Source organism: Vombatus ursinus, unplaced genomic scaffold, assembly GCF_900497805.2.
Source record: "Vombatus ursinus unplaced genomic scaffold, bare-nosed wombat genome assembly UNPS02010394.1, whole genome shotgun sequence".
In the NCBI taxonomy this organism is placed as follows: domain Eukaryota; kingdom Metazoa; phylum Chordata; class Mammalia; order Diprotodontia; family Vombatidae; genus Vombatus; species Vombatus ursinus.
In genome coordinates, this window is record NW_020950172.1 from 916,215 (window position 1) to 928,778 (window position 12,564).

The window sequence follows — 12,564 nt, forward strand, 5'->3', positions numbered from 1 at the left end:
CCATTCCTCCTCAAGGTGTAGGGGCAGCTTTCCACTTGTCTTTGAGTTTTGGGGGTCCTAGGAAACCCAAGGTGTGTGCTGCCCTGGGCTCCTCTGTCTGTCATAGGGAGCATCATGGCTTTTCCATCTGGTGGAGATGCCTCCTTTCACTAACTCTCCTGGGCCCCAGGGCTCCTGGAGCTGGTGTTTTCTTCCTGGTAAAACAGTCTTCCGCATCTGCACAATCAGCCATAAGAAGAGATGAGGGAGAACTCAATGCATTGTCTCTGGCTGTCAGCGTTCCAAGGGCCGCGAGCCCCGCCCCTCATTTTCACCTCACCCAGACAGGGTTCTTCTCTGTTTCTCAGGGCCCGGCTGAGTTAGGTGTGTGAAGGAGAGGTCACTGGCTGAGATGGAGCCAGAAAAAAATGGAAATGAGGTGGGGGGAGGCCAGCTAGGCTGCGACACAGGAAATTTTAGCTCCTCTAATTGAGTGGATCTCCCTGCCCTTTTCCATTGAGGCCCACAAGTTCAAGGTGCCTCAGCTTCCCTAAGGGTGGAAATGGCCTCCTTATCTTTTTTCACCAGCCTCTGGTGCTGACTCTGAGACCTCCTTATTCCCAGGCCTCCCTCGGTGACCTGCACGGGCTCTCAGCAATCCCTTTTTTGAAATGTGGCAGCGGTTCAGCCTCTTGGGTCCAAGTATACATCAGGACCCAGGCCCTGCTCCGAGGAGGATGTGGAGAGAGTGATCAGATCGGATCCATGGGATGGACAAGGGGAGGCGGGAAACAGCCCATTGTGGGTTCTGGATGCGGCAGACTCATCATTTCAGTGCTGCCTCAGGGAGAACTCATGGGCACTTTGTTTGGTCAGAAATTGGGACCTCCCCAGATGAAGGGCACCTTTCACTGTTTGGCCAACATTTGAGAACCTAGGAGAAGCGAGAGTGATGTACTCTGAGGGGAAGGCCAAAAGAATCACAATAAAAAATTGGTACTCTTAGTGATTGTGTGATTGGACCTCAGTGACGGTGCCCACCAGGTTCCTATCTCTTAAACGAAGAAACTGGATGCTTGGCATTGAAAACCAGCAGAGCTTTATGAATCTGCCTTCTTTCTCTGACCTTCGGGTGTTACAGAACCACAGGATTTAGAAATCAGCCCTCTGGCCTGCGCCTTCTTTGACAGGTCAGGAAACTGAGACCTGAGGGGGGAGCTACGTGCTTAATGCCATAGAGGGAGAACAGAGCAGAGCTGGGATTCAGACCTAGGGCTTCTGACACCAGATGCGCTGGGCTTTGTTTTTTCCTTTTGCTAAATTGAGAAATTTGTACCTTGAAAAAGTCTGTGGTTTGTTTAGTCATTGTGCCTGCTTCCGCCACTTACAGCCCCTCCACAGCCTTGTGGAGTCTCTGGAGCCAAAAATCACTCATCCCCTTGGACTAGCCCCTGGACAGTGTGTCTCTCCCAGGAGGCTGAGGCTGACCTTTCAACGGCAGACTCCCAAAGCTTTTCTGCCGTGGGCCATGGTCCCACGGTGGGCCTGGGGGGAGCGGGGTGGGATTCAACAGCTCTTTCCACATGGTGCAGACTTAGCTCAGAGACAGGACCAGGACCCACTCGGTCCTGAAGGCAAGGTGGCCCTTTGGCCTGTGCTCTGGGGAGGCCGGCAGGTGCCTTATGCATTAGGCTGACCTGACGAAGCCAGACAAATTAGAGAGCTGCAGTGGGTTTCATAACACACTTCCTCACTTTGGTCTTTCCAGTAGGGTTTTCTTAAAAACCAGAACATTCTCTGTTTTTTTCTCCCAGTGTGGGCCTGGGGCTCTGTGGGCGAGAGAGAATTCCAAGAGCAACCCTTTCTGTTATCACCTCGAAGAGCAACCCAGAGCCCCGAGAAGGGATGTGACCTGTCCAAGCCCAAGGCTGGTGCTCCATCCACTAGGCAGCCGTGTCTCCCCGAATGCCCCACTAGTGTATTTCTGACATAACAAATTGAGATGCATGCTGTGTTCCCAGGAGTAGATGCATGATGTTAAATTTGGTCTGTTTCTGCACCATCATGATCACTGTGAGAGTGTCAGTCAATAAAAATTTATTAAATGTGGTGCCAGGTACTAACAAGTGCAAAAACATTGCCCCTGCCTTCAAGGAAGAGACAACCGTCTATGTTATATCAGAAATGTGAGCAAAAATGCCAACAGCTGTAGCTTCAGGAAGTTGTGAGTATTGGACTAGGGTCCAGGAGACATGGCCTTGAATCCCAGTGCACCCTGTCCCCTTTCCTCCTGTGTAGCCTCTGGCAAATTATCTGGGCTGTCTGGGCCCTAGTTTTCTCTTCACTGGAAGGTGAGGACTTTCCTTCGAGGACGGTCCCTTCCCTTCTGAGTTTCCTCAGGTCACTTCCAGCCCTAGATCTCTCTGGATGGTGAGCAGTAGGGAGCTCGCTTCGTGCCTACTCAGTGAAAAGACCCAATGAGACTAGACATCAGCCCCTATCAGGTGGAGGGCTTTGAGGACCGGCTTTGGACTCCCTTGTGTGCCTTGTCGTGACTCCTACCTGCTGGGGCTGCTCGAGCTCTCTGCCACCCCTTGACAGGATGCTCTGCTGCTGAATGATGGGTCAGGCCCCTGGAGGGCAGGGAGGAGGGCATGAAACCACTGCTGAAGGGGACTGGGCTGAGAGCTGCACCCCCCGTCTCCTAGAACCTGTTTGTTTTGAGATCATGGCTTGAGCCGTTTCCTGTCTGTTTTATTCATCCAACATAATTGAGTGTGGTGGGCTAGTAAGGGGTGGCTCCCACTGACCACTGTTTTCTATATTTCGAAGTTGACTCAGAATCCCTTAGCAAATGGTTCCATGTGCTCCTCCAAGCTGTGGCCTTGGGAAAAATAAAGGCAATTGCCCTGAGGCTATGAAAGTGCCTTCTTTTTATAGTGTGGCTTAATTGGTGTGTTGGCAGCTGAGTCACAGTGCTGCCCAGGGCCACTCATATGGCTCCCAGAAAATGCTTCATGCTGTGCCCCCAGATGGGCCGGCTTCTTTGTGTGGTTCTATGGACCATGGAGCCTCTGGTCCCCCCAACACCTTCCCCACCTTGGGAATTTGAGACAGAATATTTATGCAAGGAATTAGAAGCCTGGAGTCTTCCCTTTTGGACTTGGAAATCTTAGTTGCTTGTAACCTGTCATGTGGCCTTGCTGTCACCTTACTTGGCCCTGTTTTCCATCTCTCTTTTCTTCATTTTCAAGGTCTTGGTAGAAGCTGACTGCTGAGAGGGATGATTACCAATGGTTCCAGGCTACTTCTGTCTCTGATGGCTAGGTCAGGCTTTAAAAGAAAGATGAGTCCTCTGCCTCAAGGGAGCTTAGTGAACGTTCTCTTTTTCTAAAAATAAATTATTGTTTTTTTTTTTAATCAGCAGAAATCTGACTTTGCTGTCTGCCACCCACACCAATTGAGAAGGAAAGAAAACACAATCCTTGTTACAAACACGCGTGGTCAAGCAAAATAAATTTATTCGTTGGCCGTGTCCAAAAGAAAATATATCCTATTCTCTGCTCTGAGCCCTTTACCTCTCTATTAGGAGGTAGGTAGCATGGTTCATCACGAGTCTTCTGGAATCCTGGTTGATCATTGAATTCATCAGAGTTCCCAGGTCTTAAAAAGTTATTTGTCTTTACAGTTTTGTTGTCATTGTGTAAATTGTTCTACTTCTGATCATTTCACCATGCATCAGTTAATACAAATCTTCCTAGGTTTCTCTGAAACCATCCCTCTCCTCATTTCAGCATAATAATATTCCATCAAATTTATATAACAAAATTTACTTATTTCTTTATGTTAGAATATAAGCAATTTGTCCTCGTTTATTCCTTATGATTTTTTGTTCATGTTTGCCTTTTTATGTTTCTCTTTACTCCTCTGTTAGCATTTCAGAGTTTCTCTGCGGCTCTGGTCTTTTCTTCAGGAATGCTTGGAAGAGCTCTGTTTCATGAAAGGTCCACTTTTTTCCCCCCTGAGGGATTATCCTTAGTTTTGCTGCTAAGTCGTTCTTGTCTGTAAGCCCATATGCTTTGATTCTGGAATACAGCATTCCAAGCTCTCTGTTCCTTCGTAGTGGTGGCTTCTAAACCTGTGGCTCCTCAGTACTTGGATTCTTTCTTTCTGGCTCCTTGAGTCTTTTTCCTTTGCTCCAATTGCTGCTTGCCTCAAAGCTTGATTCTTGCTCAGTGGCCGGTGGCCACTCCTCCTCCTGGCACACTGCCTCAAGCTGAAGGCACCCTCCTCAAGCTTCCTGGGATCTGTGATCCGGAACTGAGGAGGGAGCCACAGGGTTGCCAGTTGGCACCTGGCCTCTCTGGGCTAAATTGGCCTTGCCTCCTTTTGAATATGTTGTTAGGGTGATAGGTGACCTGGCTATGGCCAATCAGGACCATTTCATGGCGTTCTCTCAGGGATGGGCCCATGGGCCTGGGGTGGTCCTGGTACGTCTGTGTTGACCATGATTTAATTTGCTAACCTTTCACCTAAGTCACCTGCCAGGGAGCTTTCTGTGTAGCTGAGGTGACTCCTGTCACTTGTGATGACAGTCTCTGCCCAGCTGGTGAGTTTTACTGTGAGAGGTTGCATTCAGCTACAATGGTCAGACACAGGGGAGAGTTGGAAGATGGATGAGGCCTTGAGACACACAGAAAAGAGGAGGAAGGGTATCCTGGGGTAGGGAATGGGCCTGGCAAAGTCACATAACCTCTGGTCTCAGTTTCCTCATCTGTAAAATGGAGATAATCATCCATCTGCTCCCTACCCACAGGTGTGCGTGGGGTGAGGTTCAAGCTGAGCTCTGAGTTGTAAAGTCTTTTGTGAGTCTTACAAAGCTCAGTGTCAATGGTGTTGCTGTACTTTGTGGTGGGGAAGGTCAGGGCAATGAGCCTCGGGGCCAGATTGTGGAGTCCCTGAACGCCTACAGCTAAAGGTTGGGATTTTGCCCTGTAGGCACTGGGGAATCATGGATGGTTTCTGAGCAGGATCCTGTCAGAGCAAGGGAGAGATTGGAGGGGAAGAGGCAAGAGGGAGAAGCATCCAGGTGTCCAGGGAAGGAGCTAATAAGGACTGAATCAGGGTGGCAGCATTGGGAGTGGAAAGGACTGGAAGGGAGAGACATTATCAAGAAAGAATCGATAAAACTTGGTGGCTTCTTCTCCTGGGGGCCTGTGGGTAGATTTTGAGGGATGTGTGAATGTGGGCGGAGAAATGACTCAGGTCTTCCTTGGTGACCCTGTGTTCTTTCTTGCACACATTTGAGACACATTTCATGGTGAAGGGGTGGGTCTGTGGGCTTCACCAGGCAGCTACCAAAGGGCTGCAGGGCACAGACTAGGGGAATGGCCCCTGCACTGGGCGCCTCTTTCTTCTTCTTTCCCAGAAATAGGTGCTCCGAGTTTTGCTTGTGTCTCTGTAGTTTCCCTTGGAGTGTTAAATGGGCAAGGTGAGTTTTTCGTGAGCTTTCAGGCGTTTGCCCTCCTGCCTACCTGTTTGTCAGTCCACAAACATGTATTATGCCCTCCTCTGGTCCAGGCACATAGGAGAATGCCAGGTACTGGAGATGATACCAAGGCAAGAATGAAGCAGGCCCTGCCCACAAGGAGCTTCCATTCTCCTACTGCTAGTGGCGGGGGGGGTAGTGTGTGCTGTCAGTGTGTCTATCGGAGTATACAGAATAATCACACAGTCAGTGCAGTGCTCATCTGATGAGGGCAGGCACTGCCTTGCAGCTGGGCAGATCAAGAAAGGTTTCCTGTAGAAGGTGGGGCCTGAGCTTCACCTCTGCAGGGGGAAAGCATTCCAGGAAGGGGGGAGTCGCTGGTGCGGAGGCCTGCTGGGCTCTGTGAGAGGGACCTGAGAGGGCCAGGAGCTGGCTTGGGGCCACAGCAATTGACATCTGTTTGAGCCCAGTGGCAATGGGAAGCCACTGGAGGAAAATCACTGGGGTCCAAGTGTGGGCATTGGACTGGATTAAGAAAAGAATTAAGGCTGGGAGATCAATTAGGAGGCTAAGGGTCTCCCCCTGCCTGAGTGCGAGTGGGACGGCTGGCTGGGGAGGGTGCTGGTGGGGCAAGATCAGGCAGCAGCTTGGAAGAGCCCGGACAGGGCACGGTGCCTCGGACAGAAGTCGGGAAGCCTGGGGGACAGGAAGGGTCAGGGGAAGAGAGAATGCGTTCTTCGTGGCAGCCGGTGATTCAGGATTGGTGCTGAGGAGAGAGGCTGCGAATGGGGAGTGCGATCTGGGAGTCCTTGGCTACTAACCCGCTGTGGTCTGGCTGCTCCCCGCTCCACATCAGCTGGCCTCTTCTTGGTCCTCATTCCCCTGGACCTCGGCCGTGTCTGCTGCCTTGGCCGCTGGGGATCACGGTCCTCTCCTTCCTGGCTGACGGCCCCTTCTCAGGCTCTTGGCTGGATCTTCAGCTGGGTCCCACCAGCTAACTCCATCCTGGGCCTCCTTCTCTTGTAGGCCTGGGTCATCTGGGCTGGTGATATCCTCACCTTCCATGGATTCAGCTCTCCTCTCTGGGCACACGGTTCTCACATCCATTGGTTGAGCCACAGTCTCTCTCCTCGGCAGTGACGCCCAGTGGATAGAGTACTGGGTCTGGAGTCAGGAAAACCCGAGTTCAAATCCAGCCTCGACACTCACTAACTGTGTGACCCTGGGCAAGTCACTTCACCCTGTTTGTTTGAGTTTCCTCATCTGTAAAATGAGCTGTAGAAGGAAATGACAAACCGCTCCAGTATCTCTGCCAAGAAAACCCCAAATGGGGTCACAGAGAGTCAGACACGGCTGAAAAATGACCAAACAGCAGCAGCAGAAACAGCAAATCTCTCCTGAACTCCGGTCTCGCATCGCCAACTATCTCTGGGCATTCTCGGCTTGGATTTCTCATAGGTGCCTCAAACTTAAGCTCTTTTTCTTTCCCCCTAAACCGTCCCCTCTTCCTGACTTGTCTGTGACCGTCGAGGGCACCGCCATCTTTCTCTCACCCAGGCTTGCCACTCCCCACCTCCCATAGCCAAGCTGGAACATTTCTCCTCTGACACTGCCCCCACCTTGCTGCAGGCCCTTATCAGGTTAAGCCACCGAATGACCAACAGGAGGGTGGGTCCCAGGTGGACGCTCTTTGATGTGGCTGGTCAAGGAGGGCAGGAGGAGCTGGCTGGAGCACAGGGAGGCTGATGAAGGTCCAGAGACGTTAAGTACCACTGACCCTATTGGAAGGTGAGCAGAAGAAGGCCGAGAGTCAGTCTGGCACGGATCTGGGGGGGGGAGCGGCCAGAGGTGGGGTCCCGTGGCCCCTCAGGTTCCTGAGAAGACTCTGGGGGGGCTCCTGTGCTGGCAGGCCAGGAAGGGAGGGGTGGGCCGAGGTTGCCTCCAGGTGGGAATCTGCAGGCAGGCCGTGTTCTTAGCCATTCTTTTCTGGACAACAGACGCGGAGCCCCTGGGAACCAGAGCTAAGGTGTTGGGATTCATCTCTGAGTGCCTTTGAAGGTCCTGGCCTTAGTAGGACAGCGAGGGACCGGCCTTTGCTTCCTTTAGTAGGAGCCCCTTGAATGAATTCTCTGTGAGTGGGTCTCCTGGTAGCCTTAGACCTATCTTAGCTGTTCTTTTCTTCCATTTTAGCCCACCTGGGCTTGCCTAGATTAAACCTCCAGATCTGTTCAAACTTGACAGAAAGGAAATTCTACCTTTTGTCTGATTCAAAGGACTTTTTGTTCTGCAGCCGAGTCTCATTTGTGCCTTCTCTTGAGGGGATGCATTCCTTCTCTATCTGATAGGATCTTCTGTAGGCTGTTTTAGTGTCTTTGTGAGCTCTCCCAGCCCCCCCCCCCCCCACAGTGATCCTGAGAGCTCAGGGTCTCCGTAGGGGGTGGGGCTCCTCTTCCAAAGGGCTGACCACCCGCATCCTCATTGGGGAAATGAGGGTTTGCCCAATAGAGACCTGGCGAGCCTGGCGGTGGCCCTGGCCCAGATTTCTTCCTCGTCAGCTGATTTTATCATCTGTGATCGGTCCTGACTTGGGAATGTTGGGGAGTTCTGGGGCCCTTTTTGCCAGATTGCATCTTTTCAGATCTGAAAAATTGGGAAAGAATGGGAAGTGTGGGGGGTAAGGGAGAGGGGCTGTTTGTGGTGACCGCTCTTGCTGTTAGTGTTGGAGCAGCTAGGTGGAGTTAATGGTCAGAGCTGTGGACTCAGGTGAGGAAGGCTGGCTGGTTCAGCACTTACTAGCTGTGGGACTCTGGGTAAGTCATTTAGGCATTCTCAGCCTCAGTGTCTGTAAAATGGGTGGTTGTGAAGACTAACATAAGATAATACGATGAAATACACTACAATAGAATATATAAGTGTATAATATGACAAAATATAATAGCATAGTATAATACAGTACAACATCATGGTGTGGTATGGTATGATATAGTGTCCATTAGTGTAATATAGTATATATTATATATATATATGATTACAATATATAATTATATATTAATAATTAAAATTATTATATTTATTATAATAATAATAATATATGTGGTATAATAGAACATAATGCAACACAATATAATGTAGCATAGTGTAGCATGAGAACATGTAGTATAATATAATGGTAGAATATAGTATAGTATCATATAATATAGTAGGATATAACCCATAGTTTACAACATAGCCTATATAATACAATATAGGATAGTATCATATAACATAATACAATATAATAGTATAGTATAGTTTAGTATAATATATAGTATTAGTGCACAATAGAATATAGTATGACATATGGTGTAATATAGTATAATCCAATATAGTCTAAGACAGGGCTGCATGACCTGTGGCCCGCAGAAGTATTCTGGGTGGCCCATGAAAAGTGTAGAGGATGTAAAGATAGATCTGCCCCACGTACCACTCACGGGCATGGCTCTGTGTTGTGCAGGCCTGGTCTAGTGTAGTATATGGCATAATATAACCCGAGACAATATGCTAATAATATCATATAACATGTATAGAATGCGCTGTCGTCCAGTGCCCTATCATATAGCGTAGTGTGACATAGTACAGTCTGTGTCTGTACACATACAAATATACACATTGGTGTCTTTCATTGTTTGTTGTCCTAGACTTCTGGTTTTTTCTTTCCCTTCTCCCATCCCCACCTTGTGCCCCCTGGCCCTGGAGAACAAGAACTAGAAAGAAAACTCTTATAACCACTGGCCCAGGCGCAGTCAGGCCTGACAGATCGCCGCGCTGGCCACATGCCCTCATCCACCCCTGAGCCCCCCACTTGTCGGTCACATGAAGGCTGAGAAGCCCATGATCCTATGAGGACTGAGGTTGTTGGGGTTCTAGGAGAACACCGCCCAGAGCAAGTAGCCTGCGGGACCGGCAGATGAGGAAACCAAGGCCCAGCGTGGATCTGTGTTGGGATTCCCCTGCAGAGGGTCCAGTTACACCTGAGCAATGGTGGCCTGGGGCCGACAACCCTAACCCTAAATGCGTGCTCCAGTATGCTCCCGGGGGACGACACACTCTTTACCAGTGCAGGTTGGCGCGGTCTCTGCTCGTCCAAGGTCACAGACTCGGGAGTTGGCCCCCCCCTCCACGCTGCCTCCCTCAGATGTTGGAGACGAGGTTCTTGCGTGTTTAATTGTAGGATTGCACTGGTTTTCAAGCTGTTTTTGCCCCTCTGAGCTGCCTTTGGCCCCTTGCTCTGTGGAGTCACTGAAATGTTGAGATAGCTGCTCCCAGTCTAGGGACCCTTCCTTTGGTTGCCCCACTTTCCCGTTAAGGCTTCCTGGTGTGGATTCAGCGGGGTTGACTTGGCAGGCATCTGCCATGGTGTTCTCTGGCGTGCCTCCTCAGCTCCCATTTATTGCCGGTTCTCCTCTTGTTTCAGAGAAACCACGTCTGAGCGTGTCTTCCAGAGCATCCAGCAGATCCTGGTGAAGTCCTCCCACGAGTTGGAGCTGGCCTGCCAGGACACCAGCCGCCGGGTGCATCTGGAGCCCTGGCTGCAGCTCATCGCAGAGTGCTTCCGCTGCCTGAGAAATGCCTGTGTGCAGTGCCCCAGGAACCAGGGCATGATCAGGTAGGGCGCCCTCTCCGACGTGGGCAAGGGCCGAGGCTGTGACCATGCACTGAGGTGGGGCCACAGGTGCCCGGAGCACAGGGGTCGACTCTGCCAGGGTGGGTTGCAGAGCCTCCAGGAGACGTGGCACCGACCCTCTCCTGGGGGGGAGGGGGGCGTGGTACTGACTTTGGGGGGGTATGGTGCCAACCCTCTCTTTGGGGGATGTGGCCCCGTCTCTCACCCCAGGGGCGTGGCACTGACCCTCTTCCCAGGGGCCACCGTCTCCTCATGGCCAGCCATCAGCTGGCTTCCACACTGACTTCTTCAGTGTGTGTGTGCCCTGAGCAGGAAGCCTAGATCCCCAGAGCCACAGGGGCCCCACTGACTGTGCACATAAAGTAGGTGGCAGGCCCAAGTCTCACAGCCCAGGGAGGCCCCATGCTGGCTCGGGAGGCTCCTGCCATCAAGGTGGGGAGAGGAGAGAGGCGAAGCAGAGGGTGGGCATGGTGAGGAGGCCTGAGTGCTAATTCTGCCTTAGCACTATCCTGGGACCCTGCACCTGCCTGGGCTCGGGGCAGGGAGATGTACTCAGTAATGCAAGGCTCCCTGTGCTGGGCTCTCTCGGGGTCCTCTGTGGAAGGTGGCTCCAGGAGGGGCCAGATGCCACTGAGGGGCTGCCCCCCCTCCCCCCCGGGGTTTGGTTCTTTCTGCTGGATCTCTTTTTGTCGGTGAGACGGTGATCAACACCCTTCTCCCACTTTGGGGCACGCGGGTGCGCCTGCCTGCCGAGAACATCCTGGGCCGTTAATTGGCTGAGGCCCGCAGGCTATGTGGAGGTCTGCATTGATGAGAGCCCCGACTTCCTGCCCCCACGACACGCCCCACAGGGCTTCGGAAGGGGCTGTCGCCTGTCTGTCTCGAGCCCTCCTGGGGCTGGGGGGATGCCCCTTCTGCGGTTTCTGCAGGTCTCGGTCCTGGAGCCCCCTCGCAAGCTCGGTGCTGGTACAGGCAAAGACCCTCGTCAGAGGCGCCTTAGAGGACATTGGGCCCGCTGCCTTGGCGCACTGGCTCTGTCCGCTTGGAATCCCGATGAGCGGTGCCTGTTTCAGGTCCGAGTGATTACCAGTGACCGCAAAGGTGGGGGGGGCTCCAGTAAGTTGTGCTGGCTCGGCAAGCCGGGGGTCAGCGCTCTCTGAGAAAGCTCCCTCTCCCCCATCGTGGGCTCCTCGGCGGGCAGGGACGTCTGTCCTGGACAGATGCTGCCCGGCCTCCGCTCTCGGCCTGGGATGCATCTGGAAGTTAGCCCCGGGGCCGATGGCGCCCTCCTTTTGGCGAGGAAGCTCCCTTGGGGTCAGGAGGCGGCTGCCCGAGCCGGCAGGGCTTAGTGAAGGACGAATGGAGGAATTGGGAGGCTTTGGGGAGGATTGGATTCTGAGAAGCGAATCCGGGGAGATTAGGCTCCTGACTGATTTACGCGCCCCTTCCGTTGGCGGTCCTTCAGGGTGAGATCACCCATCCCAGAGCCAAGAATGCCTGGAATCTCATTCCCCGGAGCCGGGGTGCGCGTCCCTCCTGCGGAACTGTCTCCACTCTTCTTCTCCCAAATGTCCACTTCAGATTGTTTTCATCCGGGGACCTGTTGGGGATCCCCCTCAGTCTCTGCCCTGGCGTTCTCTCAGCTCGAGAGTGGTGGGCAGTGGCCGGCGGGCACTGGGTGCAGGCTGGCTTGGAGTCTCGGTGATTAGCTGCTGGAGCTGATTTGCATTGGAGACCTTTGAGTAGCACTCGTGGCTTAATTGTGCTGCTTCCGAGCTAGATGTCGCTAGGTCAGCTCTGTTCGTTGGCTCTGACGGGTTCAGCAGTGAATCGTTTCACTCTGTGGTGTTAAGAACGGGAGAGCTGGGGCCGTGGGCCCTTGGGCACAGCCTCTTGTCTTCTTGGCATCTGAGGCAGAGAGACTGGCCAGTCTTGAGCCTGCCCGTGTCCTGGGCTTGTCCCATATGGGCCTGGATCTTGTCCCAGGGCCCCCCTGGCTCAGCCTCTTGAGCACCGGGCTAAACTCTGGGCTGTGGTGAGAAAGCCCCCTGAACTGGGTGGCCAGCGTCTAGGCCTGCATGGCATTGCAGGGGAAGGAGGGAGGAAGTCACGTGAGAAGGAGGTGTCTAAGGCCCTGGGACCATCAGGCTTTGAGGGCAGTGGGGGGCAGGTGTGCTGGGAGCCCCAGCAGGTAGAGAGCAGCCACCATGCCCAGGCCCAGAGGTTTCCTCCTGCTAGTCTGGGATGATTCCAAGAGCCCTTTCTCCCGTCCAGTTCTGAAGCCAGGATGGGAGCCTGTCTCTGTTCATCCTGGTGGGGTGGTAGGCGATGCCTCCCTCTGTGATCATTGAGAGTCGCTGAGGCTGGCCCTCAGGGGGTCCTCCCTGTCTCAGGTCCGTGACCAGGCCAGCCTGCCAGGGCCTGTGAGAGCTGA

The 12,564-nt window shown here is 52.8% G+C and overlaps 1 protein-coding gene across 2 annotated transcripts in view; it reads left to right on the forward strand.

Annotated features, from left to right (window-relative positions):
• The first annotated feature begins 7,544 nt into the window (after positions 1-7,544).
• ATXN10 (ataxin 10) overlaps positions 7,545-12,564 on the forward strand; it is an 85,353-nt gene continuing 80,333 nt past the window's right edge. Inside the window, exons 1-2 of one of the 2 annotated variants that reach the window (XM_027854286.1) lie at positions 7,545-7,598; positions 9,921-10,112. In XM_027854286.1, coding sequence (XP_027710087.1) covers positions 7,588-7,598; positions 9,921-10,112 — 203 coding nt within the window. In that variant the 5' untranslated portion in view covers positions 7,545-7,587. Of the gene's footprint in view, positions 7,599-9,082; positions 9,569-9,920; positions 10,113-12,564 lie in introns of those variants that run through there. The other variant, XM_027854285.1, reaches the window with a different exon arrangement.